This window comes from Buteo buteo, chromosome 19, assembly GCF_964188355.1.
Source record: "Buteo buteo chromosome 19, bButBut1.hap1.1, whole genome shotgun sequence".
NCBI lineage: Eukaryota > Metazoa > Chordata > Aves > Accipitriformes > Accipitridae > Buteo > Buteo buteo.
Window position 1 is genome coordinate 6,396,924 of NC_134189.1, and position 27,167 is coordinate 6,424,090.

Consider the following 27,167-nt stretch of genomic DNA (forward strand, 5'->3'; position numbering starts at 1 on the left):
TGAGAATGCCTCACCTACCAATGTGGTTATTGTTCACAATATTTATAGTCTTAGAGGCTAGGCTAGGTTGTGTTCAGGAGAAGAACAATGTGCCTTTTTCTATCAATTTCAATCAAATTGCACGTGGGATTAATTAGCCAATAGGCTGGAGTGAAAAAGCTGTCCAGTCCTAATGCATTTTTGTTTTGTTGCAGGTGATTGATTTAATTAGGAGTCGGGGTGACAAGAAAACTTACAATACCCTAGAACTATGCTATGAATTCAGAATGACTTTCACACAATCTCCTAATTTCATAGGTGACTTAATTTTTTCTTTTTTCTAGTTGTACATGGAAAGTCTGGTGTGGAAAGGTTAATGGGAGTTTTCATTTTCTCTGCCCCAGGGTGTTGTAGTGAAAGAATTCTGTAAAAATCATCTCTGACTAGAAGGATCAGAGAAAGCAAGTACCAGATTAGAAAGTCTCTATGAAGTTGTCTTTCCTCTTGCCTTGTCTGTTTTCTAAATATTGACCATCTTGTTCTCTCTTTGTTCCCAGAATTTATTGTGATGGATTTATAGTAATGTATACCAGAAAACGATATTGCAATAATAAAATGACAATGTTAACGTAAATGATAATGTAGGGACTTTGGTGAAAGCTGTATCTGGTCTCCACAGATAGCCAAGTCTGGGAAGTATGTAGGGTATCAGACTTTTGGCAATCACAACTGTAATGTCAGTCAAGAACTCAGCCTTGGTGGGAAGGACAGAGGACCCAGCTACCCACTGACAGATACTTTGAAATCTAAGACTTGGTTTTCTTTCAGTTTGTTGTGGTTTTGCCTGTAAAAATGAGGTGGGCATCATTCTTTGTAAAAAAAAAAGAGAATGCTCAGGGTAGTATTTAGTCTGAAATCCTTCAGATTTTTATTGGATTGCTGCTTTAGAGACGCATGGGGAGGAATGGCTGAGTAACTTCCAGACATACGTGACAATGGGATACGTGGATCTCCTTGGTGTACGAACAAGCTGTGTTTGATGTTAACTGTATTGGAAAAAGAATTATGTTCCTTTTGTTGTAAAGAGAGTTTCTGAGCACATCAGGAATTTAGCATGTGGAGCTGTAACCTTTCTGCTGTGGAAGTGGTCTGGCCTTTGTTCTTCTTCATCCATGCGTCATCTAAATATTGTTTTTTACAAGTATTAATAGGTATGGTTCAAGTTCTCAGACTGTCAGGGTCTACAGCTATCAGTGGCAAGTGTTTCACAAGGAGCCGGGGGCCTCAAAACAGCACGAGGGCTTCTGTGGATTTCATGGTATTCTTTGTATTACACACTTGATATCCAGCTTATGTTTTGAGCTTATTTTGATCGTGGATGTAAGCAGGTGTATATAGCACTTCTCAAGAGCACACTGGCTGGAAAAGTATTTGCTGTTGATGTGGCGTTTGTTGGGAAAGAATCCCGGGCCCCTCCTAGCACAGCCAGAGAGCGGAGGAGCAGCGGAGGCGCGAAGTCGGGGTCCGTTCCCCACGCAGCTCCACTTGCCCTTGCCCCGAGCGATTCACCTTCAGCAGCTACTGATAAAACGCTGCCGGCGGTTGCGGACGGTGGGGAGGGGGAAAGTCGCTTTCCCTCGGTGGGACGGCAGACCTGAGGGCAAGGGCCCCAACCACTCCGGGGTGAGGTTAGCTCCCCCGCCCCCGGGGCCGTGCCTGCCGGCCTCGGCTCTTTAGCAAAACCGCTTCCCGGTGAAGCCAAACCACCAGCGCTGTGCAGGCGAGGCCGGAGCGCGGCGGCGGGGGGGGGGTCTACGGAGCCGCTCCCTCCCGGCGGGGACCACGCTACCTGCCGCCGGGCCGGGCCGGGCCGTTCCCCGCCTCCCGCCTGGCCGCGGCCCCGGGGCGGAGCCCGAGGAAGTGACTTCAGGCGGCGGCGGAGCGGCGCGGCGGGGCTGAGCGGGGGCGCGGAGCATGGCAGCGGCGGCGGCGGCGGCGCGGTCCCTGCTGCTGGCGGCGGGGCGGCGGGGCCGGGTCCTGCCCGCCGCGGGGGCCGCTCCCTACTGCACCGTGGCCCCGCAGGAGAGGCGGCAGCCGCCGCCGCCCGACATGAAGGGTTACCTGTGGTCGCGCTACAAGGAGGCCAAGAGAGTCACCAAGGGTGAGCGGCGGGGCCCGCGGGCGGCAGCGGTAACGGCTTCACCCCGCCGCGCCGGCCATCCTCCTCCTCCTCCTCCTCCTCCTCCTGCTACCTCAGGTCGGCGTGCCGCCGGTCCCGAAGCGAACAAACGCGTGTTGGCGGTTCGGAGAGGAGGAGCGGCGAACGCTGTGGGAGCCGTTGCGGCAGCGTGAAGGGTTCCGGGGAGTCCTGCGGGGCGGGGGGGGGGTGTCTCCCCGTGGTGAGCTGCCGTGGGTCCGACCGCCCCCGCGGTCATCGCGGCTCCGGTGTGGGAGCGCTCTCCCTTCTGGTGGTCCCCAGTGTTCTCCCGGTGTCAAACTGGGTAAGGCCGTCGCCTCGGTGGGTCCTGAGGGCCGGGCACCCGGCGGACAGGCGCTGCTGGGGGCGGCTGCCCCTTCTTGTTGCCCTGCTCTGAAGAAGGGGGTGAGCCCGCCAGCCCACCCGCCGTCTGACCCAGCGGGGCTGTAGCTGCCCCGAAGGGTCTCGGGGGAGACGGCTTTCCTGCGGCGTGGCTGGCGTCGGGGATGCGGGGTGTGGAGAAAAGCAAACGTGAAAAAGAAAAATCAGGAGATGCGTCGTCTGGTTGAGGGGCTTTCCGCAACAGGCTGCTCTTCCAGAAAGTTGAAATGCTGTGAGGTCTCGGATGACTCTCTTCGTTTTGTCTGTGGTTCCACTAAAATACTGTGAAGCGTTGAAGCCAGGGTAAAATGCTAATGATAGGTGCGTGACTCTGGGAAGCTCTGTTCTTCAGCCCACCAAGGCAAAAAGTTAAGGGCCAAATACTTGCTTGGAGCTTGCTTGCTTCTGCCCGTGCTCCGATGGGAAGAGTATTGCCAAAGTGGTTGACTATGTGATGTTTTCAGAGAGCCGAAAGAGAAAGGGGCAGCGTGTGTTCTGCAACGTCAGGTGGGCAAGCTTGTCCTGGAGTTGCAGTGGGTAATGCTGTAGTCTTGCATGTTTTGCCTTTAAAAAAAAAAAAAAAAGTGTATATATATACACTGTATCAGCCTGCACTTAATAGTCTTGAGGATGAACTGGGGCTTGACTGTGCTGGGTACAAACATAGTGTTTGCAAACATAAAACAGTGGCAATGTTTCACAAGTGAAATAAGAAGCCGTGTTACAGATCTCAGAAGAATGTTATGGACTTTGGAGGGTGGGATGAGGGTTAGGATGAAGAGAGTAAATGCCTTTTATTTTGAATCTTTTTTTCTTTTCCTGTTTTTGGAATTAACTTTTTCTTGTAATAAACCACACCCAGAAAATACTTAAGAGCTGAGGTTAGAGAGTAGGGTAATGTTAAGAGACAATAAGTCAGTCAGTGGGTGTGGGTTGGGAAAAGACTAGGCAAGTGCTTCTAGAATAATTCAGAATGTTTTATTACAGCCTAAGTCACCCAGTGACTTCAAGTATGTGACGTTTCACTTAGTTACAGTGTTAGGATGACAAAGCTGTCCTGATTTTTGACCCAAGGTTTATAGCACTTGGGATGCTGTCTGCCAGCCAGAACATCTAAGAGCTACAAACTGTTTATACTGTCTGAAAACAGACAGGCGCTAGTCAAGGGTTTTTTTTTTAATCTGAAATATCATTATATAAAAATATCTTTATTTTTAAAACAAGTGTTGACTCACCAGGCTGCACAATTGAAATCTGAAAAAAAAACTTTAACTACAATACAGAAACGGGTGTTGTAATGTGATTTTGGAAGTTCACTCAAAACTGTGGTTATGACTTCAAGTTAATTAAATGATTCATGGCCCTTTTTATGGAGTAAGAGTATTTGCCTTAATAGCAGCATGTCAGATTGCATTTGATTATTTTGTTACCTCAACTGAAAATAACATTTATCTCCTGTATTAGTATAAGCAGTGACTGGAGATAGTAGGAGCTAATGTTTTGATTGAGGCTTATTTTGTTAAATCCCCTGAAATGAAAGATACAGCTCTTCATGTCAGATTAAGCATGGGGAACTCCTGGGATCTTTTTTGGTGAAAGAGATGCTGGATTTTATTTGAAACTTGGAATTAAACTCTATGAAATTGCTGTTCTTTCTCTCTCTTAAAAATTAAAAGACTTGGATATCTGCATCTGATGAAGTTGAATGGTTTCAGGTTACTGTCTGTTATTGGGCATTTGTAGAAGTTTCTTATTGTATCTGCCTGTCAGCTGTGCAGCAGTCTAAGGCATTGCTTTTACTAATGTTATTTCCCTTTCTATGAGTTGGCCAGAGTTTTCAAAATGGAGCACTATCTTTCTAACAGATCTGGAATCCCCAACCCTACCTGCCCTGTTGAGATGGTTTCCTCCCATGGTGGAGCACATAGTCTATCTGTCCTCAGAGCTGAAGATGCTGAGATAAGCTCGACTGATTCCTTCTAGACTTTTATGTAGAAAGTAACCAAACAAAGCATAGTCCCTTTAAACTCACCCATCCAAGCACAGAGTTAAGATGAAAACTCTTCTTTTTTCCACTAGTAGGGATAAAGATCATGTATGGGAAGGGAAGGAAGGAAAACATGCTCATGTTTTATGCTTCCAGGAGGGTAGCATTTAGCCTCCTAATATTGCTCCTTAAAGTTTTCTAAACAAGAAATACAAACATCCTTAATACTTAGGTTGGTGTTGGTCCTAAAGTTACTTAGTATGTTACGGCTCTATGTAAGTGGTCTTAACTTCCCAGTATACTTTTCAGACAAATATCAAGAGAAACATACCCTTAAAAATGGAAGTGATTTACACACACTAGGTACATATGTGTAGAGAATAAGCAGAATATTTTTGGTTTCCTGATTTGCTAGAAGGTTAATAAGCATAGCAATGTGTATGTAACTGTTGTTTGGAAAGTATGGCAATCGCATAAAGTTTACTTACTGAGCTGAAACTGAGTAATGTGGTAACCTTGAAATGGTGAAGCAAAAGAAATTAAAGCAATGTCAGATTAAAACAACGTCAGTTCTGCTTCTGGGGCAGAAGCTGGACCAAATAATGGAAGGAGAAGGCAAGGCTCCTATAATAATAATAATAATAATAATCTTCCAACTCCAAAGCTCATTTTCAAAAGCAGTAATATGTGTCTTAATGGAGTTAGCAAAAAAATTATATGTATCGAGTCTAGGGCGCTCTGATGACCGAGGTGCCAAAACGTATCTTCTCTCTTACTTGAACTGTACAGAGAAAAGTGTGCTTCAAATAAAAACTATGGGTCACCAAGACAAGTTAGGGACAGCATTTTCAATAGCATCATATTGTTAAAGATTACCTCATTGGTATGAATTAGTTTGATAGTTTCCATCATCATTTGTCTATATTTAGAAATTGCTAATGGATTTCTATGTATTTATTTAAATAAAACTATAAGGCTGGTATAACTTTTTTCTTTTCTCTCCCCTGTTCCCAGAGTTGGTTCCTTCAATTATGAGTAACATGCTGAATCCAGATGCTATTTTTTCAAACAATGAATTGAGCCTGTCAGACATTGAAATTTATGGTTTTGATTATGACTACACATTGGTCTTTTATTCTAAACATCTGCACACGCTGATCTTCAATGCTGCTCGAGATCTTCTTATTAATGAGCATCGGGTAAGTAAAATTAATGGAATAACAATAAACTTAGGAATAAAGAGTATAATCAATAATTTCTAACTGAGAAGGGCATAGCTCATCTTTTCATGCCTCAGTCCTAGCTTGGTTCCCTTATAAGACGTTTTGTACAACAGCTACATATGAACCACGGAAGTCCTGGTTTACTCTCAGCTTTAGTTTTGAGCAGAGTGCAATCTGATGACTGTTAAGGAATAGAGTTTTGTTTGTTTTATTTTTTTTAATGTAGTGATGTGGTTTTTGTTTTTTTCCTGATTGTCAATTATTGGAGTCACCCTAATAAATAAGCTTAAAAGTTAGCATTACTCTGTTTTAGGCACTGCTGTGAGTGCAGTGATTAACTTCCATATGAAATATTTTTAGCCTGACTTCTTAGGAGGCCTTTGATTGCACTGTGTACTTGCAAGGTGTGCTGTACGTGCCTGGTGTTTCAGCTGAGTTAGCTGAAGGGGCAGCGTGTACAGTGATGCTGTAATCAGAGGCTGGATACAAGAGACACCCAAATAAGTTTTCAAATAAGTTTTAGTCCCCGAAGAGGGGGCACTGCCCTGTTGCCTCACCAAGCAGTGTGTTTGCATCGGTGACCCGTTGACATCCAAGCAGCTTGGAGCTGGTTGTTGCATAGTTTGGGGATGGGAGAAGTTACTGTGTGTTGGAAAGCAGGGGGGAGATGGGTGACTTGGGAAACTGAAGGCATTGCAGGGAAAAAGATTGGAGAAAACGTGGACTGAAAGAGGCAAAGTTTATTGAACTGTAGGACTTGCAGGAAAATAGACAAAAAGTCCACAGAGTGAGTAACTTAATAAAACTGCTTGTGTATTTTATACAACCTAAATCTGAATGGGTGATGGTGTTCTACTTTCGTATTTGAGTCTAAAGGTTAGGAGCTATATATAAACATCTATAAATATCCCTGGAAGAAGAACAAAACTTCATGGGTACTACAAGCATACACAACTTGATCCCCCTAAGATTTTGGCAGGTCTTGGTAGCAATTTCTGTAGGATTAAAGCTACGTGGTTCTTGCAAAAAACAGTGTTACTGTAGGAGTCATGATTAATTCTTGTAGACAAAAATTAAAACGTTGCTCTGTCTTTACTATTTGAATGAATTCAGGTAGGAATAACTTTCTGGTTTGTCTCAAACTCTCTTGAGTTCTAGTAAATGAATCTGTAATTAGTTTTTGAGACAGCTTATGGAAATATATCATCTCCTGTTGAAATTTATTGAGGGACAAGAGTTTTCGTTAATGCCATCTCTGTAGCTGCTTATACTGTTAATGTTTTTCTTGCCTTTAACATTAGAAAAAAATTCTAGATAGTATTGCCCATTATGACTGTCACAGTCAACCTAAAAGGTGGCCAGTTTTGGTCATGGCAGTGTAACGTAATTCATGAGAAATTGCAAAATGCAGTGTGGGGAGCAAGGAATTTTGAAGTGTGTCCAAGAGAATAAACATCAATTTAATGCTAATCTTGGAGGTGGCAGCAGGTGTTGAATGTAAACTCTTCCTCTTGGTTTTATTTCTTTCCTAATGTACGGGCCTTATGACACCTTATCTGGACTGCTGTTTCAGTCCAGATATATGTATTCCTACCAAGATAATAGAGGGGTAAGCAAACAGTGCAATTTTTATCTTTTTTTTTTTTTTTTTCTTCTGTTTGGCTTGTAAGGAAGCTTTGATTTATGTGCCAAGGTAGGCTCAATCTTTTTCTCGTATGTACTGACATGCATGCAAAGAGACAGCCTTCTAGTAGAATAAAGTAAAGTAGGAAAGTCAAGTATGCAGAAATTTGAAAAAGTCAGAAATTAATTTCCGTGTTCATGCTTGATGTGGCTGCTTTGGGGCATGTCCAATACATTGTAGTTTCTAACTGATCACATTCTATATCTTACCCTGATGTCTTCCCTTGTTTCTTCTGCTTCCATGTTCCCTGGCCAAACCTACACATCTTCTCAAACTGTCTGTAGGCTTCTGATGCTGTTCCTCATTCAGATCAGTAGTATCCCCCACATTTTCTGAAAGTGGTAGTAGGGATGATAGTTCAGAAGTTAGGAGAAAGGACTGTTTTCTTTAACTGTAGATGCCTGTGCTCAGTACAGGCATGATCTACAGCAGTTGCAGAGCAAGTCCTCCTCAGCATAGAGAAAAACTTTGTGGAGAAATTGCTATTCATTTTTTGTAATGGAGCTAGAGCCTCTATTGAAGCTGTATAATCTACTTTTTTTCCCCGAAGGCTTGTAAATTAACCACGTATGTATGGAGATTGTTGTAGAGAAGGTGGAGAATGTGCCTGAGATACATTTGTCAAGTTCTACGACTGCTGTAGCCTGTGGGAGGGAAATGAAGGATTGCCTTTCAGTTGGTTAATCAAAGGAACGATAGTTTTCTCAGGCCTTGTCAGAAATGACTGAAGCAATTTACCTTTTAAAAACAAACGAACAAACTCCTTAGCCCAAGGCACACACCTAACATTTTTTTCATGGCTAACCTATGCTTAAAGCAGGACAAAATTACAGTTGACTGAAAATGGACTTGTACTTAGAAAATGTTAGAAAACTCTCTAATAGGTGGTGTGAAGTACCTGTGCTATCTGTAAAGAATCTGAGGAAAGAGTAAATGACACAGACATTCAATTTATGTGCATCTCTAAACGACGTGTTACAAATGCTGTCCAGGGTAAACATGGTTGGGTCACTGTGGTGTTCTCCTGAGGCAACTCGCCATGATGGTTTAGTGCCCAACTTGCTTTCAGGATCTGATCTTTATGACACACTGTACCTCAGGGAAAGTCCCTGTTAGGAGACCCTGGCTTCTCCAGGTAACATTAGCCATTGTGAATTCTCTTCTTCCTTCCTCCCCACTTGTGTTTGTTTGCAGTGCACCATATCTTTAAACACCTCTGGGGTCTACATTTCAAACTCAGCAGTCTAAAATCAGGAGTATGATCCGCACTGAGGGAGTCAAAACAGACAGCTGTGCTTCTTCTGTTTCTTGCCAAAGATTTTTTTTTTTGCTCCCATTAATATTGATGATGATGTATTGTTTTTTCTTTCAATAGAAGTGAACAGTAAAGTTCAGGTATCTCTGTAAATTAGGGCATGTTCTTGGGTTTCTAGCTAGAAGGTTGAGTTGGAAACAGTTCGTATAGTCTGTTTCATGGGGAGACTTCACAATGCAAGGTAACTCAGCTATTAAATTTTAGGAAGTTAATAAAATTTTGTTTGTTTTTCAAAGGTGCATGTATCAAAATAACTTTTTGAACAAGAGGCTAATGTTCAAAGGTGATCACTACAGAGTACCTGGATGTCCAACTTTAGGTACCATTCTTCACTTAGATTTGAAACAGTGACCTTGAATTCTGGAAAAATGTTTGACTTGTCTTGCGCTCTACATATGTTCCTGCAAATATCACCAACCTATCAACAAGCTTCTTAATGACTACTGAAAATGAGAAGCATAGAAAACTTAGGCTTCTAAAATTCTACAGAAGCAATTTTTTATTTATTATGGTTTTAAAATCAAATCATTGCTCTCTTTTCTTAGTATCCTGCAGAAATAAGAAAATATGATTATGATCCCAATTTTGCAATCCGAGGACTTCATTATGATGTGCACCGGGTATGTATAAATAACTTTGTGATGAGTTATGTAGTGCTGAGAACCTAGCCAAAGAAAATAAATAGGGCTTTTAAGTCTTCCAACTTTTCACTCTGTGTTGATATATAAGGATTTTGTTTCATATTTTTCTCTTTCATAGCAAGCTTGTGTGGGTTTTTTAGTTTTTTTTTGGGTTTTTTTTGTTTTTTTTTTAATGGCTCTTAAGTAGAAAATGTTTTGGGTGTTCTGTTTTCATGGTGGGTGGGGAAAGACAACTTAGAGTGCAACAGAATAAACCTAAGGAGGCATCTGCTAGTAGGAAAAGTTATTTCTTCATGACTTAGCTCAGGTCACTGGACAGTGTTTCCTTGGTGATTTGGCAAGCCCTAGGTAAAAGTCATTAATAAAAGTATTTTGGAAGCTATGAAGGAAGTTGAACTGAAGGTGCTCAGGCATTCTTGAGACAGAAAGGTTATAGATAAAATTGCTTTGATTTTTATAATTTCATGTCAAATAGTTGACATGATAAAAACTGATGTTTTTTCCTCCCCCCCCCCGCAAGGCATTATTAATGAAGATTGATGCTTTTCATTACATTCAGCTGGGAACAGTTTACAGGTGGGTAAAATTATTTCCTATTTATAATAAAAATGTATACTCTTATTTTTTTAATCTCTTAGTTGCATTTATTAGCGTACATCTTAGGTTCTTATCAGGAACAGTGCCCTGACAAGCACAGACATGAATGAACGTTGCAGTCTTACTGGAAAGGGGTTTCTTTGCACCTCTGTGTATACACACAGACATGCACACACGTTTACTGACTGATAAGAGTACAGCTGATTCCCCAGTTCAGAGCTGGGGAAGTTGGCAAGCTGGTTGGTCACATAGTGCTGACTCACTTTGTTTCCGGCTGTTAAATTGGCTGAAAGACATCTAAAAATACGCTGATGACTTCTCTGCTGTTGCTTTCTGTGTAAATAATTGTCACAGAGTGCCTGTTAGCATGACTTCGGTGTGGTTGTAGAGACACTGGAGAGGTCTTGTTGTGTTTGCACAGAGCTTTTAAATTTGGACACATCAACCGCATCATACTCACAGAATGGAGCACAACTGCTTTGTGCCCGCACAGCCTGACGCTTTTTCGGTTTACTGAATTGATGTAAAATTGGCAGTCTCTGTGCTGTGCTTCATTACATGACATAGACATACTGTATGTGATCTTTGACTGGAGAGTTTTTAGTGTGGCTTAGTTTGCTGTAATGAAGCAGTACTCATTTGACTGACATGAACACCACACATGGTACCAGATCTTAAATTAAACAAGAAGCCTGAGCACCTTTCTTAATGTCATTGGACAAAAAGTTTTCTTTTGGGGCCAAAAGATAATGTAACCTTGAAGTGATTTACTATGGGGACTGTATATGGTAGTATGAAATGATAATAATGTGCTTGTTACTTCTTTTTGTTTGCCAGTCAGGCAGATGGGTAGGTGATTCGGCTGTAGTCGTTGATCTGCTCTTTTATGAGTTATGTCTGAGATGCGCTTTGGGAGAGAGGAGAGTAAGGGAAGGAAAATGAAAGAGGAAACAAGGTGGCATGGTCCAGCTTATGCTGTCAACATAGTAGCTATCTAAAGCTGCCAAAACAATGTGTTCTGTATGTATCATCAGAGTCTGAGTGAAACTTTATACAGTCTATTTGAGTGTTTTATACATGCTGATGTGGAATAATTCTTGTGTGTTTAAACTGACAAAACCTGTTCCTGTGGTTTTTGAAGGAATCGTTTATGCAGGGCTAGGAGGGAACAGGAGAACTCAGTGTGAAGGTCACTGATTATAAGATTCATTTAAAAAGGCTATCACATTTTTACATTTTTCACTGTGAAAAATGCTAGTTTGCTAGATTAAAGGCTAGGTGAAGTAATCAAACTACATTTATCTGTAGAGGTATGTAGTAGAAATATTAAGAATGGTATGAATGGAAATGTGTATGTGTGAGAGCACCAGAAGAAATGTTGATAGAAGGGACAAAAGGATGGCATGCGTTGGTGGTGCCTGGATCGGTTGGTCATCAGGATATCATCACATCTGCATGCTGTTTCTGCAAACACCTGTATGGGGATGGGGGAGCAAAAAAGAGGCTGAAGGCTTTGAGAGATGCTGTTGGGAAGAACAGTGGTATGGCTGGAACTGTATAGTTACCTAGACAAGAAGATGAATGAGTGGTGAGTCCATCAGCAGTATTGCCTTATGACTCAGAGTGGGACAGAATGAAGAGGCAGGAGATCACAGTTGCTGTCAACTCCTAGTACAAAAGACACATCCAAAGCCAGAACGTGATGACCAGTCAAGAAAACTCGAGAGGTGTTGAGATTTGTTGAAGAGCTGGTGTCCCTTGTTCTCTGTGTCACCCAGAGTAATTCTGGACAGACTGCTAGGCCACACATCTTGGTACTTGTGAGTCTGTGTGACAGTGAGAGTGAAAGCTACCATTTCACTCAATACTTTTTGTTTGAAATATTACCTTTCTCTTCTATGCCAGCACTGAGTTTTGCTGTCAGTTGCTGGATATCTTAGTTCTTGGGTTTTAACCCCCTGCGTGTTCCATGTGTGTGTAAGTCAATTATACAGCTGAAGGTAGCAGGACTTGCCCAAGCGTACAGCCTCATTTGCATTGAGAGATGTAAGCAATTCTGGTATCCCTCTAACACTGTGTGTCTCCAAGAGCAGCGTTGGGAGCACTGCTGTAGGTGCCATCTGTCCATGCTGTCAGTGGAATGAAAAAAACTTTGTAGTTATACAGCTGGACTGTGAACTGTGTCATGACTATGAGACTTCTGGTAAAACTAATCTGCAGCTTTGTCTACACAGTTGTCTCTTCCCCTCTGCATTTCATGTATGTCTATTTTCCTCTCTTGATTTGTGCTTAAGTAGCTCCTGATCCCCAAGCATTTTCTTTAGCAGTATTCAAATACCACTTGGCATAGTTGTCTGCAGACTAGAGGATGAGGCAGTCCTTCTCAATTCTGATCGTATTACTTGGTATATGTTTAATATTTTGGTTGCATTTCTTTGTGTTTACCGCTGTGGAGTGGGTGATGCGGGACTCTGTATGTTACAAAACTAAAGTATTATCTGCCCTGTTTGTGCACAACATGAACTTGAATGCTGGAGTCCTACCAGCAGTAGCACAGAGCTATGTACAAGTTGATGTAGCATTGAGAAGTGCAGTAAAGGAGCTAGTTAACACGGGACTCTGCTGCCACAGCAGCCCTGAGGAAGTTCATGTATCATGCCCTTCCACTGCAAAGCTGGTGTGGATGTTAAACACTGAAAGTACTAGGCTTATTAATTAATTTATTTACTTTTTAATGCCTCACAACACTTCTGGGTGAGACCAAAAAAAGGAGGCACTGAAATCACTGTCTGTCTTAAAAGGCTGCAAAACACCATAAGTAGGCTTGGAAAAAGGGACCAGATGATCTGGTTTTCATTTGTGTTCTTTAATCTTAAGCAAAACCTCAACACTTCTGTGTCCTCTGGTGAGGATGTTTGCATGCCTGCAGTGTTTTAGATGCTTTAGTGCAAGATGCTTGATACTTTAAACATTCAAAACCAAATCAAAGCCTTTAATCTCTTAATAGAAAGAAACTCTGCAGAGAGATGATGTCTCCTACTTCCCCATTTGTTGTTATATTTTTATATTTTAATTACTTGTCAATAATCCTTCAAGTAATCTTAAATTTTGGGAAACTGAACTGTTGATACAGTTTAAAAGAAATTCTTACTTAGTTAAAGGTTGTGTATGTTTTTCTTTCCCTTGAGTCTTCAAGGTCATGCTGCAGAATAATCTGGTTTAAACGCTATCACATCATCAGTGCTGTATGAAACAAAGGCAGAGTGAGGAATTACTTTGTGTTAAGAAACTGGAAGCTCTAACTACTTCTTACAAACCCTTGAGGCATAGTTTCAATGGAGACTAATTAGCTCTTTTCCCGTAAGAAAGTAAAAAGGACTTAAAATTGGAATGTGTTCTGTGTGCGTCAGCCTGTTAAACGTTACTTGTTCTGTAAGGAAAAATGCTGGTTTAACTTACAGACTAAAGTGTTCCTATGACATTATTAGTATTTTAATAAGCTCTGGATCTAAGTGTTAATCTGTCAGACTTTCATTTGGTAATTCTTGAAAATTTTAATCTGACTTTTGAATTAAAGCTAATGTTGTTTTCCAGAGGCCTCAGTGTTGTCCCAGATGAAGAAGTCATTGCAATGTATGATGGTTCCCATGTCCCTTTAGAACAAATGAGTGACTTTTATGGAAAGGTAAAACCACAAACTGCTCCTTAAAAATTTTTTTGGGGGTAGCGATGTTTGCATTTTGTTCTTGTTCTTACTAGCAGTTACATTTTCTCAATATGTGATTGACTTAGTGCTGGATGTGGAGTTTGCCCTCTAAAGTGACAAATATCTTTTTTTTTCTCCTACTTGCTGTAGTTTCTTCTTTCACTGTTCCCTTGCCCAGTCATACAGACAGAGAAGCAGAACATAGGAAAATCAAGTGACTTGCTCAGTGTTGCACAGCAAATCTGATAAAGGCTGGGAAATGAACCATATCTGGTGCCTTACCCTGGCTATGTACTTCTTCCTGGTGGTCTAATGGCTTTGCTGATGTAGCAGCAAGTAAATGTATGGAGGCATCTCTTGCATACAAGCTGGCCAGAGTGATAAGTAAGAGGATTTGACAAAAGATGAATGATAGCAGATAAAACTTTTAAGTTTCGGATGTGACTTTTTGGGGAAGGTTGATCTTGCTGGTAGGTTCCTTCCTCTTTCCTAAATGAAGAATGGTGCTGTCTTTTTAGTAAAAACCAAGTTTATTTTACTACTTTTACTTATGGATGTTAATTCCACATTGATGTGAAAGACCCTTCATTGTGCTGTGGAGCATTTTGTTGTTCTTGCACTTGTTCTTATTTTAAGGAGCTGAACTTAGAATTTCCAAATCTGACCTCTGCAGCAGTTCTGAATATCGCCATGGCATTCCCTGTGGGATGCCTTGGTCTCTGCAAGTCTATGCTTTCTTTGATCTTGGAAAGGACCGTGACAGGACAAGAGGCCGTGGGCACAAACTGAAACACAGGAGGTTTCCTCTGAACATCAGGAAACGCTACCTTTACTGTGAGGGTGACTGAGCACTGGCACGGGTTGGTTGCCCAGGGAGGTTGTGGAGTCTCCATCCTTGGAGATTCAGAAGCCATCTGGACAAGGTCCTGGGCAGCTGGCTCTAGGTGGCCATGCTTGAGCAGGGGGGTTGGACAAGGTGACCTCCAGAGGTCCCTTGCAACTTCAACCATTCTGTGTTTTTCATCTTGACCAGTGTGCTGGCTTGTGCTGGTTGCTTTACTTCTTTTCTTCTTGAGAAGTATTTGGTTTGTATTTGCTCTTGTATGATGAGATTCTCTACTTTTGTGAAACTTAACTATAGTTACAGCTTTTGCAGACTAGAAATCTTTTTCTCTGTTACTGCATTAGTTACTGTAGATTCTTACAACTTTTTATTATTTCTTTTTAAGGAGGTAAATTGTTTTGCAGTCCTAATTAGTATTCCACTTATTAAAAAAACCCCAACCAAACCCAAATAACAAATCCTCCACCCCCATCACAATACCCAGTGCCTCTTATTTATATAAGTGCAAACTTCCAGTGAAGGCCCAAGTCCTTCTCTTGACTTTTAGCTGAGCGCTGTCTTTTATTTGTTTATGAATGAAAATACTGCTATTAAGAGTATTGAGTATTCTTAATCCAACACTTTTGTTGGAGTTATTTTATTGAAAGTCTGTTAGTTTGAAAAGCATCTAAAGCAGTGCAAACAGTGATGACAAAACTGAGTATCTGCAGCTAAGCTGAAGTGTTTATACTGGAAATGTTCTAATCTGAGAAATGCCTGACCTTTTTTTCTTCTTTTTTCTTCCCACCCCTGTAGAGCTCACATGGAAATACAATGAAGCAATTCATGGATATATTTTCCTTGCCAGAAATGACACTCCTTTCTTGTGTGAATGAATATTTTCTGAAAAACAACATAGACTATGAGCCTGTTCATCTGTACAAAGATGTCAAGGTACTAGCTTTGAAGATTTAGGTAAACCTCTACATTTGTGTGTCTTCTCTCTGAGCACTTCAGGAAGCTTCAACCTGTTGTGTCAGCTCCAGTGAAATACCTCAACTTTTAGGTTTTGTATAGAGTAATTATTGCCATCCAACCATAAAAACGTAAGTAAAATGAAGGCAGACCTTGGAAAAGAAACATTGAATAGTTTGAAATTTGTCTTAAATCTGACATTCTAGGGTTGTTGCTCTTTTTGTAGGTTTGAGGGGTGGATGGGGGAAAGTGAAGAAGCTCTTGTATGTCAGTAAAGCTTCTTTTGATTGTTATTAAACACATACTTTTCTCACTATCAGGAATCGTAAGAGGCTATAGGGAATTCCACTTAGGAGCTTTCAGTTGTACTGGCAATGTATCTTTTCTAGTATATGATCATTTGCTCTCTCTTGCTTTTGGCATATCTATTTTGCCTGTTTTCCTTTCTTCCTCCTCCAAAAAAATCTAGTAATAATTACTAGAGTGATTTGACCCTCTTGATTCCTCAGGATGTATCCTGCAGCGGAGATGATTTTATGTCATGGTTATTGAAGAACACAAGAGGTCATGCCCAAGTTGATGGTATTTGTCTGCACAGGCTTTCCATCCAAAACCTTTTCCTGGCCCCTTGTTGACATGTATTAAACTTGTGTAGTGTATGTGCAGCATATGTGATGCACCTGAATGTTGAATTTCTCACTTTCCCAAGAAGATTAGCTGGGTTTTAAGAAACTTTTGACCTCTAGAGTAATTTTCTCTTCTGCCTATGGTTAGATAGAGTCAGAAGGCTAGTTCTTGTGGTTTCTACTGAAGTGTTTGTAGAAACTTCTGTACTGCTCAGCATTACCAACATTTTGGAAGCCCTATAGTGGCATTTTTTTGAGGATTTTTAGGACATGCCCCATGTAAGTACCAAAATGGCAGTACCACTGTCCTAAACAAAGCTGTCCGGTGCAGAGCTGGCTCAGGAGAGCTGCCAAATGCTTTCAGAGCACCTTATGAGTACTTTGCTTAAGAATTTAGCTTCTTTCATCTGTTCATAAATTTCTTTTTTTAAAAGACCAGGGCATTTGTGAGTGATCATAATCTAAAATCTGTCTGACTTAAAAGCTTTTGTTTTGTGGGTTTTTCTTTTGTTTTGGGTTTTTTTGCAAGAGGAAGGGAATGCATTCTGCTCCAAGGGTCATTGGAAATCTGCGATGACTCTGCTTCTGCAGAGGGCTTTCACCCTGCTTCACCCTTCTGAGTTCCCTTTCACAGTTGTTATGTAAAACAGCCCCTGTGCTATACAGTTTTTTACTTCCCAAAAGCATGAAGTTAGTTTCTCGGAGGATGGGCTTACTCTTTGTCTAGTGGTGACATATATATAATGAACATCACATGGCTTTTCTGTAAAGTTGAAAGTGTAATTCAGAGAAAGGATTTGTTTTAAAAATGAATTACTACTGCTGTGCAGTGAGCATGGTTTTTATACTTGAAAAGATTTTTCAGTTCTTTAGTGCTCTGTTGCTTTCCTGACAGGATTCAATCAGGGATGTCCACATCAAAGGAATAATGTACAGAGCAATTGAAGCAGATATTGGTAAGTACTAATGAGATCATCTATCAAAGCTTTTTTCACTGGTAGTATAATGATCTTTCTGGCTTCCTTGTTTAAGATTACAAATTCTAAATTTTAAAGCTTGAAAGAGTTATTTCCTCTTGTCTAAGGTGCCTTTGTTAAGTGTAACCTTATGTTCTGAGCCCTTGGTTGAACGCAGTGAAAATGCTGATGGAAAACTTTTTCAATTAATACTGTATTTTCCCCAATACTCACAGAGAAATACATCTGCTATGCCGAACAAACTCGTGCGGTGTTAGCAAAGCTGGCTGATCATGGCAAGAAGATGTTTCTCATCACAAACAGTCCTAGCAGCTTTGTGTAAGTGAACAGTTGTTTGCTGTTCAACTATATGTTTTTAAAGGATGGGGAGGATGAGGTTCTTGAATGTAATTCATTATATTATTGAACAGATAACTGCACTTCTGTTATGCTTCACTGTTAATATCCCTCTGTCCTTTTTAGGGACAAAGGCATGAAGTTCATAGTCGGCAAGGACTGGAGGGATCTCTTTGATGTGGTCATTGTACAGGCTGATAAGCCAAACTTTTTCAATGATAAGCGAAGGTGGGTATTTAGTAAAGAATGATTCAAGCAGCTTATTCCAGATAAGGCTATAGAGCATGGTATGGAATATTTTAATTTAGATGCAATGTAAAATGAAATCATATTTGCTGAAATCCTGTTTAAGGTCATTACAGAAGGCAGCAACACCCAATGCTGAAGTCCAGATATTTACCATTTCTTAGCTGAGAAAGTTCCAGTAGATGATACAGGTCTACTGGACTGAGTTAGGGTCACAGAAGCTGTTTTTAATATCTTAGCTTGTAAGCTGGTGAAGTGTGTTCCTTTCCTAATAAACCTGAGAAATTTTGGTGCCTTTCAGAATCAGCCCCTTATCTGGAAATCTCTTTCATTGCTTCTGGGTTTTTTTGTTGGGTTTTGGTTTTTGTTTGTTTTTTTTTTTTTTTTTAGTCACACATGATATTTAGAGGGCAGACTGGCTGACAAACTGGAGTATTTGGACTAGTTCAATTAAGTAAACACATTTGTAATGCATATACACTACTCTTACGCTTGAAAAAGACCTATTCCTTTATGTGTACTTAAGATTTGAAAGTGAGATAGAGGGTAGTGGGATTTTTTTTCCCTTTACTTGTTTTCATTTAATTTTAAGAAGAACTTTGCTGTATGTCTTGCCCCCAGTCCTCTTGCCCCCTTCTTCAGTTGTACAAAATCAGGTATTGGACAAGATTTTTACACATCTTCACTTTTTTTGTGTTCTCTTCTCTCCTTAATGGCAGACAATTCTGACTCTATGTGGGATCCCTGCCTTAGTTCTCAAAAGTTGTTCTCAAATGCCATTTTAAATGTCATAAGCATACTGGATAGATACATTGTATTTCACTGCCTAAAGTGAAAGTTTTGGAGCTTTGCTTTTTCTGTCTATTACAAAATGTTCAGATGCTAGAGAGCATGTTTTCCTTTTGAAAGATGAATATTTTTAATACTAAAATTTTAATCTTCTCCTAAAAAGTGACAGAATTTCTACAGTAATGTAACAAGCGTATATAATTCTATTCTAGACCATTTCGGAAGGTGAATGAAAGGGGAGTGTTGCTTTGGGACAAAATTCACAAGCTGCAGAAAGGTCAGATTTACAAACAGGTACGCTTTCAATAAACTCTTTCAGTTCAAATTTAATACCTATTTCCTAGAATCGCAAGCTTCTTTAGATATCATAAAGGCTTCTAAAAGGTAGATATGTTCTTTAAGAGCGTTATTTTAGTGATTGAAGCGGTACAAATTCACTGTTGGTATTGTATGTCTGAAGTTTACTTGCCTCTTGAAGTGACAGTATTACTGAAATCGCCTGTAAAATTTGGGATTCATGATACATAAACCGAGGATAAGATTCTTGATATGAAAATATTTTTAGCGGTGTACTAAATTCCTTTTTTATGCCTATGAAGGTGCAAGTTGCATGCCACTACAATGTATGTATCATTGTTTCCACAGGGTAACTTGTATGAATTCCTGAAACTTACTGGCTGGAGGGGCTCTAAGGTTCTCTACTTTGGTGATCACATTTACAGTGACTTGGCAGTAAGTAGTTACTTCCGCAAAATAGGATAAAAGGAGAGGCTTTTTGTTAGTTTCCCTGTCTTCCTCCCCAGTTGTTCAATATAACATACTTTCATTTGAGATTTCTAAATACAACAAAGTTTGAGTTGGTAGTTAAGCCATATTGCTTTTCTTGCAGTGAAGAAAATTGGTGCCGTAAAAGGCCAACAATATTTTCCACCTGACTTGTAGCATTTAACTTATTTACAAACTACACTCAGGAATGTGTGAGTTTGTAATACTGATCCAGATACTGATTGTGTCAGATGTAACAGAGAGTAAACACAGATATCCAAACGTACAGGATATGGCTGGTTTGGATGACATTTACTACGGAGTGTAATAAGAGCTGAATGAAATTCTGTTTTGAATGCAGGAGGCGAACTTCCTGTCACTAACAGTAAACTTTCTTTCTTCCTGAGATCTTGCTATGGTTTGTAGGCCCACTGTCCAGGTACTTTCTTACTACCTTATGAACAAATGTACTGTTAACTGTTACTTTAGAGTAAGTGACCACCACTTAACTCTTTTGTAATTGATTGTATATGAATGCCTGGGTATGACTTTCCACTGCCAAGCGGTGGTAACATGGTTCAGCAGCAGCGGATGTTAACGTTTTTGCCCCGATCTGCTTTTAAAAAGAAAAGTAAGTTTGGGTGCTTCAGAAGGCTGAGGGCTAAAGGAAGGAGGATGCAGCTCTCTCCTTCTCTGGCACAATGGAGGAGAGAGCACAGGTGGCAGCTGCCTTGTCCTGTACTTGTCAAGAGGAACTTGAATAGCTGGGGGTCCCGATACAATCCTTCTGTCAGCTGAGTGTATGGGTAAATACCACAAACCCAACACATGGTTTTCTCCAGATACTTCTCACAGCAGCAGAGGTCTCATGAACAAGAGGAATTTCCTACTCTTTGTTTTAAACCTAATGAATTAGTGCTTATTTGCAAGTGCTTATCTGTTCTTTGTCTCCCTCTTTTTAACAATGTGGGATTTGAAGCTTACTCTGAAATCAAATTCTATTGCCTATTGGCACAGTTAAGTCCCACTGTTTAATGTTTCTGCTTATACATAAGAAGCAATTAAATTAGTGCCCCTTTGGGATAAACAGTGGTCAAATTCTTCAGTTCCTTTAAGTAGTTCCTTTTAAGACTAATACTTATATTTTGTAATTCTTGGTAAATAGGATTTGACCCTGAAGCACGGCTGGCGCACTGGTGCAATTATTCCAGAGTTACGATCAGAGATTAAAATCATGAACACAGAGAAGTACATTCAAACCATGACCTGGCTGCAAACCTTGACAGGATTACTGGAACACATGCAGGTTTGTTCTGTGTGTGTGTAATCAGCTCTGTATAGCAGAAGGGATCCAGCCAAGTTTCTAAATGCTGGGCAATGACGTTGCGAGTGCTTTATGTCTCATTAAAGTTCACCAGTTTGACTGTAGATAAATAAATGCAATTATTTGTGTGGCTAGTTAATAAAAGTTTTCTCAAAATCTTGTCCCCTTCCTCCACTGGTCAGCCTGGATTGATTCCTGCTTTCATTTGTTTAAAATGCGTGTGGATAACTTCTGTATACTGATCTCCTGAAGCATTGCTCTTGTCCTGTTAGCTGGTAAGGGTTTATTAATGGAAAGGCTCATTGACAAGTGCATCCTTAGTTACCTGTTATCCATACTTTACATTCCAGGTTCACCGTGATCCTGATTCACAAATGATTTTAGAAGAATGGAAGAAGGAAAGAAAGGAAATGAGGTAAGACACGGGAGATGAAGAATTTGCAATATGCTTCATGGTAGCCAGTGTTTTATGTGATGTCTTCCACAGGTTTCTTCAGAATTTCTCTCCATCCCTGATGTATATTCCCTGGTAGTTCCAGACCTTCTAAAATTGTCTGTGTAAAGCAATATTCTACTTGTCTTTTGTGCAGCTCTTCTCCCTTCTGACCCTTCATGCATATGAACCCCTTTTCCCTGTTCCCCTTCTTTGGAACAGATGTTAGTTTTCTGTATGAAAGGGTAACATCATATCAAATACTTTTCCTTCTCGTCTCAGTTCTCCTGTCCCTTTATGTTCAGCTGTCACTGTTGCTATTGATTACACAGCTTTACTTCTGCATGATTTAAAAATGTGTTTCTGTATCAAGACTTAGGTCACTTCAGGTTTTTTTAGATGATTTTTTCAAATTACATACAATACATTTTAGAATACGCAGAAACTGGGCTCTGCACTAGACTAGCAGTGGACTCATCACAAAGATAAGTAATAGGGCTAAAACTCCTAAAAATCTGTTATCGTGAAGGAGCAATGCCTAAATGCAGGGTGTGTGAAGTGTGTAGTTGGCAAGGCCAACAGCTGTACCACCAGCAGCTTTCCCCAGAAATGTGGAAGTAAATGAAATGGAAATGATACTTGGCAGTGACTAATAATAGAAGTTAATTCCAAGATGCGTTTAAACTTTTTGTGTACATTAAGCCAAAGCTTTGTGGTTTTTGGTTGTTTTTTTTTTTTTTTTTAAAGTCTTTTATCTTTGGGACAAGTGGATGTCATTAGGATTTAGATGAAGCCAGAAGGTGTCTTTCACAAACTCTAGAAAGGAAAGCTTGAGATACCATGTTTCTGAAGTCAGAAGCAACTTATCACTGGTGGTAGTGGGAGAAGTGTGAAGCTCTTTTGTTCGTTACTGTGATTGCTAGATCTGGGCTACATAAGTGCAAGAGGTGCAAACATTTCTTACGTGGTGCATTTAAGTGTTTTGAAGTGCAATGGTAAGAGAATAATGCATAGAACAGATTGTAGGAACTGCTTGCTTCAGGTTCTGGGTGCTAGCTGGTAGAGAGATGTGTGCAGGTGTGTTCATTCTCTTTGTTTTCTTTTTTGGGGGGACAGGGAGATGAACAGGAATTTCTTCAACGCACAGTTTGGAAGCTTATTCAGAACTGATGAGAATCCAACTTACTTCTTAAGACGTCTCTCTAGATTTGCGGATATCTACATGGCATCATTGAGTTGTCTCTTGAACTATGAGCCTGATTACACGTTTTATCCAAGAAGGACTCCTTTGCAGCATGAACTTCCTGGCTGGTCAGACCAGCTGTGTACTGGTACATTCAGAATACCTTTCCTACAAGAGACAGTTCAGATCAAATAAACACTTGGCAGCTTCCTTTTAAAATGTGCAAATATTATCTTTTTCTTTCTTTTTTGAATGTACATGTATTTTATTTAAGTTGCTTAAATCTGTTCTCTTGATTTAGGTGTAATTCATACTTGTTCTCATGAGTGTTGTACCTATTTTCTCCTCTCCTGCTCGGAGATATAAAAACTCCTTTTACACACGGAAGAGATGATGGACTGCCAAAATAGCAGTGGGCTGGGAGGGAGGGCACATTTAAGGGGAAGGACCGGTGGTGTTCTGGGGTGGTTGGTTTTGTTCCTTGGAAATTTCGATCTGCAGCCTTGTGGTTTACAAAGACAGACATGTACTCTCTGTTCTGGCCCTCTTCAGCCCTCCAGCTGGAGCCTGTAGTGGATCTTGGCACTGAAAAGCTTAAATCCAGTATTAGTAATTCAGTGATACACAGTTAGTAGCAAGTTTACGGTGAGACTGAGAAGGATGGTCTATGCATCTTAACTTTCCTTGCTGCCATAGCTAGAGCCTTATCTGTACCTGAACTAACCGCTGTAATGTTGGCGTGGCTCTGCTGCATTGCAGTGATTACAGAGCTGGCAGGCTCAGGCTGATGGGCTTTTTCTCCTGTCCATGCAGTTTCTGTTCTTGTAATGTCTGTGCTTGGCTGTCGGTGGACCTGAGCCTAAAACTGAAAGTGACAGTACCTTGGGCCGCTTCAGCTTCCTTTTGTTAATTTCTAGGCACCTTTCTTTTTAAGTTTCAAAACACTTTAAATATCCACTCTCTAATAATAAAGCCATTTCAAGAGGTCTTGCATTTTGCATTTCAAAGTGGAGGCAGATCTCTGTCAGGCTTTAGACTGATCCTAAATGCTGCTTGTTAAAATTTTAAGTGTCTTACAGTGGTATGTAATGTGGTTATGCTGTTCCCTAGAAGAGAAGATATTTCATATAGCCTTCAGTAATGGACTTTTACAGTCAAAAGTAAACACGCACAATAGGCAAATGAGTTAAAAGAAAAATGAAGGAATGAGAAAATGAAAACCAGAGTTTTCGGATGACATTTTTTTAGCTCAAGCCCCAAAAGCCGAATTGGGCGTGGTGGACAGTTTGCATCAAGCAAAATCATTTTGGTGGCGCAGATTAGAAGTTTTATTGAATTATTGAAATTGCAGATAATGCATGAACACAAACTCTGAGTAGTATATATATTCCAAAGATGTGAGCTGAAAAATGTCTATTTTGCACAAGGAAAACATCTGTTGATGTGTTTCCTCAAACAGGCACTTTATAGAACTGCTATGTAGTTGTTTTTAAACAAGGATGCTTTCCTTTCTCTGCATCCAAAGCAGACCTTTTTTTTTGTTTTTTTTTAACTGGTGCTTCCCACCCCAGCCATTTTAGAAGGCATTATATGATTAATATTTTTCAAATTTTAGTTATTAAAGGCTCTGTTTTTAAAAGCATATAACTAACAAAATATATAGCATTTGGTATTCTTTATTTTGGGGATATCACTTGCTTCCTACCATGATTGTCAGGTAAACAAACTTTTGGTGACCAAAAGTTTTCTTGTTTGGTTTTCTTTTATTTAACCTGTATTATGTGCAAGTACCTATATTGAATTTCACATGTAGTATCTTTCCTATTCTTAAAAGTATGTTTGCAAAGTAAAGAATGTATTCTGATCTAGCCTGTACAATTTCATAAGTAGTTTTCCTGTATGCTTGAAATCAGTCTGAAGTCCTCAGAGGTGGTTATAGATTTTATGTTCATGGTTTTCTTGTGCTCCTGTTTCAAACTTGACATGGAACACTCCTGAAGTGTGTGTGTGTGTTATTTAAACAGATGAATATACTTGAAATGAGTAAGTTCATCTGACAGTCCTGCTGTTTTGCTGGAAGAAGAAGATAAAGTTTTGCAGGAAGTTAAGTTTGGCTTTATCAGGAGACTTGTTGGTGGGGCTGTGCAAGAAATATTTAGCATAACTTGATAATGAAATGTGGGGATGGAAACACCCAGATTTGCCTTCAGTTCTTTATCCTAATGCTTAGCTAGAACCGAACTTGGTGTTACGTGTGTGTAGCACCTCTCATGCTGAAGAGAATTCAATGCACTGTTTAAAAAAAAAAACAAACAACCCAAAAAACCAAACCCCAAACCACTGTACATTCTCTGTCTTACTACCAGCAAATAATAATATTGTTACTCAGTCGTGCATTATTGAATTTGCTAACGTTTTGTTGGTTATAGCTCTGTGATATTTATTCTTTTAAAGCTGGCTAGGAGTCAGTTTGCCTAATTTACCTGTGTTAAGCAGGAACAGTAATGTTATCCATGTAATACATGTTTTGTTTCAAGATTATTTTCTCCTCTCCACCATCTTTTCTCTTAACTTACAAATCAAACTTCTGTACAAAGCTATGTTACAACAGCCAGCTGAAGGAAAATCTCATTTATATTGCATGACTTCTTGAAATAAACAACCTTGCATGAAAAAAAAAAATATGGGAGGGTTATGTTCCTTTAAGACGACCCAACTACGTATAATATGAATTTAAGTGAGAATTTTAAAGTATATTATTTATTTTTCAGTGCTAGAATGCTGCTCTTTAACTTTTAAAAATGTCTTGCATTTTTGTAATGATTTCACCTTGGCGCTCTCTGCATTACTTATTTTAACCTTGTTATATTACTGACTTCAAAGAGATTTTTGAGCATGTTTAAAGGGCAGTGTCTCTATTTTCATTTTGGGAGTATAGTTCATTTGAACACCAAAGCAAGAAGAAATTTTCATTCTGTTCTATAAAAAACACAGAGGATAATAGTCTGTCAATAAAAGAAGAGTTTAATGAGCTGTAGAACTTTTTTTGTGATAAAAATATTTAATGATTATTACAAAAATAAATGCTTGGACTTTATCTTCTGGTCCCTACGAGCCTTAATATTTTGGGTGACTGGGGAGAAGGAAAGAACATGAGTTGTATTAATTGCAAAACTCTGGGGGGGAAAACTCCCCTAAATATGTGTGTATGTTTTCAGTGTGTTTGTGTTCTAAATTTTTTAATATTTCATAGGTAAAAAGAAGCAAGCATGCGTAGGGGGGCAAGGGAAGGAGTCAGGGAAATGACTTTTAGATTCCCTTGGTTGTGCTTGATAGCTGTGTCAACAGCCCCGGATTTGTCTGCATACCTTGTTCTGCTGGGAGGCATCCTGGGGTTGCTCTCAGAGGTAAGGAATGCTTTCCTGGAGTTGACACCTTCCCTCCTGCCCCCCATGCACAGTAGACACCAGGAAGCGTATCACAGGGGAACGTTACTGCTGCTAGCAAGAAAATCTTCCTTTTCTTGCTTTTTTTGGTTTCTACAGTGTTCTCACAATTTGCTATGATATTAATGTTTTGAGGGAAGGAAACAACAGTGAATCAAACTCGAGTTTGATTCACTTCTAATAGTACGGTGAAAATTGCAGCTGTTACTGCTGCGTGTCGGTTGAAAGGCAATGTTAACGTGCTTGGTAAAAGTATGGTATGTGAACAAGCAGGTAGCTGCTGCTCCTCTCAGACCTAAAAAACTGAATGTGGACATGACATGGCGAGGGTATGTTCATCTTCATTGTCTACTTGCCACAAAAATGGCTCAAGTAAAAATTACTATTTGAATGCTCTCATGTCACCTGTATTTCTTGCTAAAGCTGCTACAATTACTGTTTCCCTTTGTACACTGAGGGGAGATGTAAACAAAACACAGTCAAGTTCAAGGAAAGACAGAAAACCTAGAGGAGGCAAGGGGGGCAGACAGGATAGTTGTGTTTCCTGCTGCTGAAATTCTTGCAAGAAAGTATACTAGCAAAAAATCCCCTCGGTTTAAAAATAGAGGTTTAACACATGTTCTGTTTCATGCTTGCCAGACGTAGTTGTAACAGAGCCAAAATGAAAGTGTAGAGCCTGGAGTACTAGTAAATTTAGGGTATTTGCCAGGTTAGCAGCCCTGTGTGTTTGAGGCCATTTTAAAGTCTCTGAAGAAGAATAAAAGCAGTTAAATAGCAGGCTAGTGAAAGTCTACTTTTCACAGAGGTGTCTGTCTGCTTCTGGGTAGGTTAGTCGAGACTCAGTTTTGCATTTGGCACTCATAGTTGGTATAGCTGAGATCCAGCCAACACTTCTGAGGTTGGTAACTCTGTGAACTCTAGACTGCATCTTAAACAAAGCTGTGCTCTTTGGTTTTTAATTTGTAACAAGATTTCATTCCCTACAACCTGTAGGTGCTGTTTTTTCACAGTAAGTGTAAATAGAAATGTGTTTTATAATTGACTAATGCCGAATTCAGTCTTTAATTTTGATCATGAGGACCAGTCATCACAAGCTGCTGGTCATCCGAATCCTGTAAAATAGAAGAAAAAGAAAACAGACTTGAACATTGAGTTAAGAAATGAAAGTCACTTTTTGGCAAATTTGCCCATACAAGTGGCAGAGTTTGCGCCCGACATTTTTGCACCAAACAAGCCTTTTACTGGATGCAAAAAGGTTTATTTTGGTTTTAGACTCTGCATGTATGTGAGGGTCTTGCTAAATTAGACCACTGAAGCTATTCACATACTCTGGCTTCACTCAATCTTTCCTTCCTTTGATTCCCAGCCCCTTTCCCATTGCATTTCAGATTCTTTGGAGTGCTGGCATGGCACTCAGCTGCTTTTGCATCAAGGAGAAGGGAAGACAAAATTGGAAGGCTTTTTAAGTTTGTATAGACACATCACTGGCATTCAGTAGCATTTGAAGTCTGATTTAATTCAGCTGTCTTTGAAG

At 40.1% G+C, this 27,167-nt stretch overlaps 2 protein-coding genes across 3 annotated transcripts in view; one reads left to right on the forward strand and one right to left on the reverse strand.

Moving 5' to 3' along the window:
- The first annotated feature begins 1,428 nt into the window (after positions 1-1,428).
- NT5DC3 (5'-nucleotidase domain containing 3) lies at positions 1,429-25,284 on the forward strand. Of its 2 annotated transcripts, none has more exons than XM_075051678.1 (14): positions 1,429-2,140; positions 5,559-5,743; positions 9,312-9,386; positions 9,967-9,983; positions 13,599-13,689; positions 15,350-15,487; positions 17,030-17,090; positions 17,327-17,429; positions 17,574-17,675; positions 18,695-18,776; positions 19,128-19,214; positions 20,413-20,553; positions 20,922-20,986; positions 22,121-25,284. In XM_075051678.1, exons 1-14 carry the CDS (start codon positions 1,954-1,956, stop codon positions 22,380-22,382), a joined length of 1,596 nt encoding a protein of 531 aa, XP_074907779.1. In that variant the 5' UTR covers positions 1,429-1,953; the 3' UTR covers positions 22,383-25,284. The 2 variants fall into 2 exon arrangements, with proteins under 2 accessions (XP_074907779.1, XP_074907777.1); XM_075051676.1 differs by having other exon boundaries at positions 1,432-2,140; positions 9,928-9,983.
- Positions 24,704-27,167, reverse strand: part of STAB2 (stabilin 2) — an 87,710-nt gene continuing 85,246 nt past the window's right edge. The window contains exon 69 of the mRNA XM_075051679.1: positions 24,704-26,745. Within this exon, the coding sequence (XP_074907780.1) occupies positions 26,695-26,745 (51 nt within the window). The 3' untranslated portion in view covers positions 24,704-26,694. The remainder of the gene's footprint in view (positions 26,746-27,167) is intronic.

What these genes read in the sequence shown, in the direction of transcription:
- NT5DC3 (XM_075051676.1), top strand. Translation starts at nt 1,954, where the DNA reads ATGGCAGCGGCGGCGGCGGCGGCGCGGTCCCTGCTGCTGGCGGCGGGG. An exon ending in CAGCTGGGAACAGTTTACAG is followed by an intron (nt 9,984 to 13,598) that starts GTGGGTAAAATT and finishes GTTGTTTTCCAG; the next exon opens with AGGCCTCAGTGTTGTCCCAG. An exon ending in ATCTGTACAAAGATGTCAAG is followed by an intron (nt 15,488 to 17,029) that starts GTACTAGCTTTG and finishes CTTTCCTGACAG; the next exon opens with GATTCAATCAGGGATGTCCA.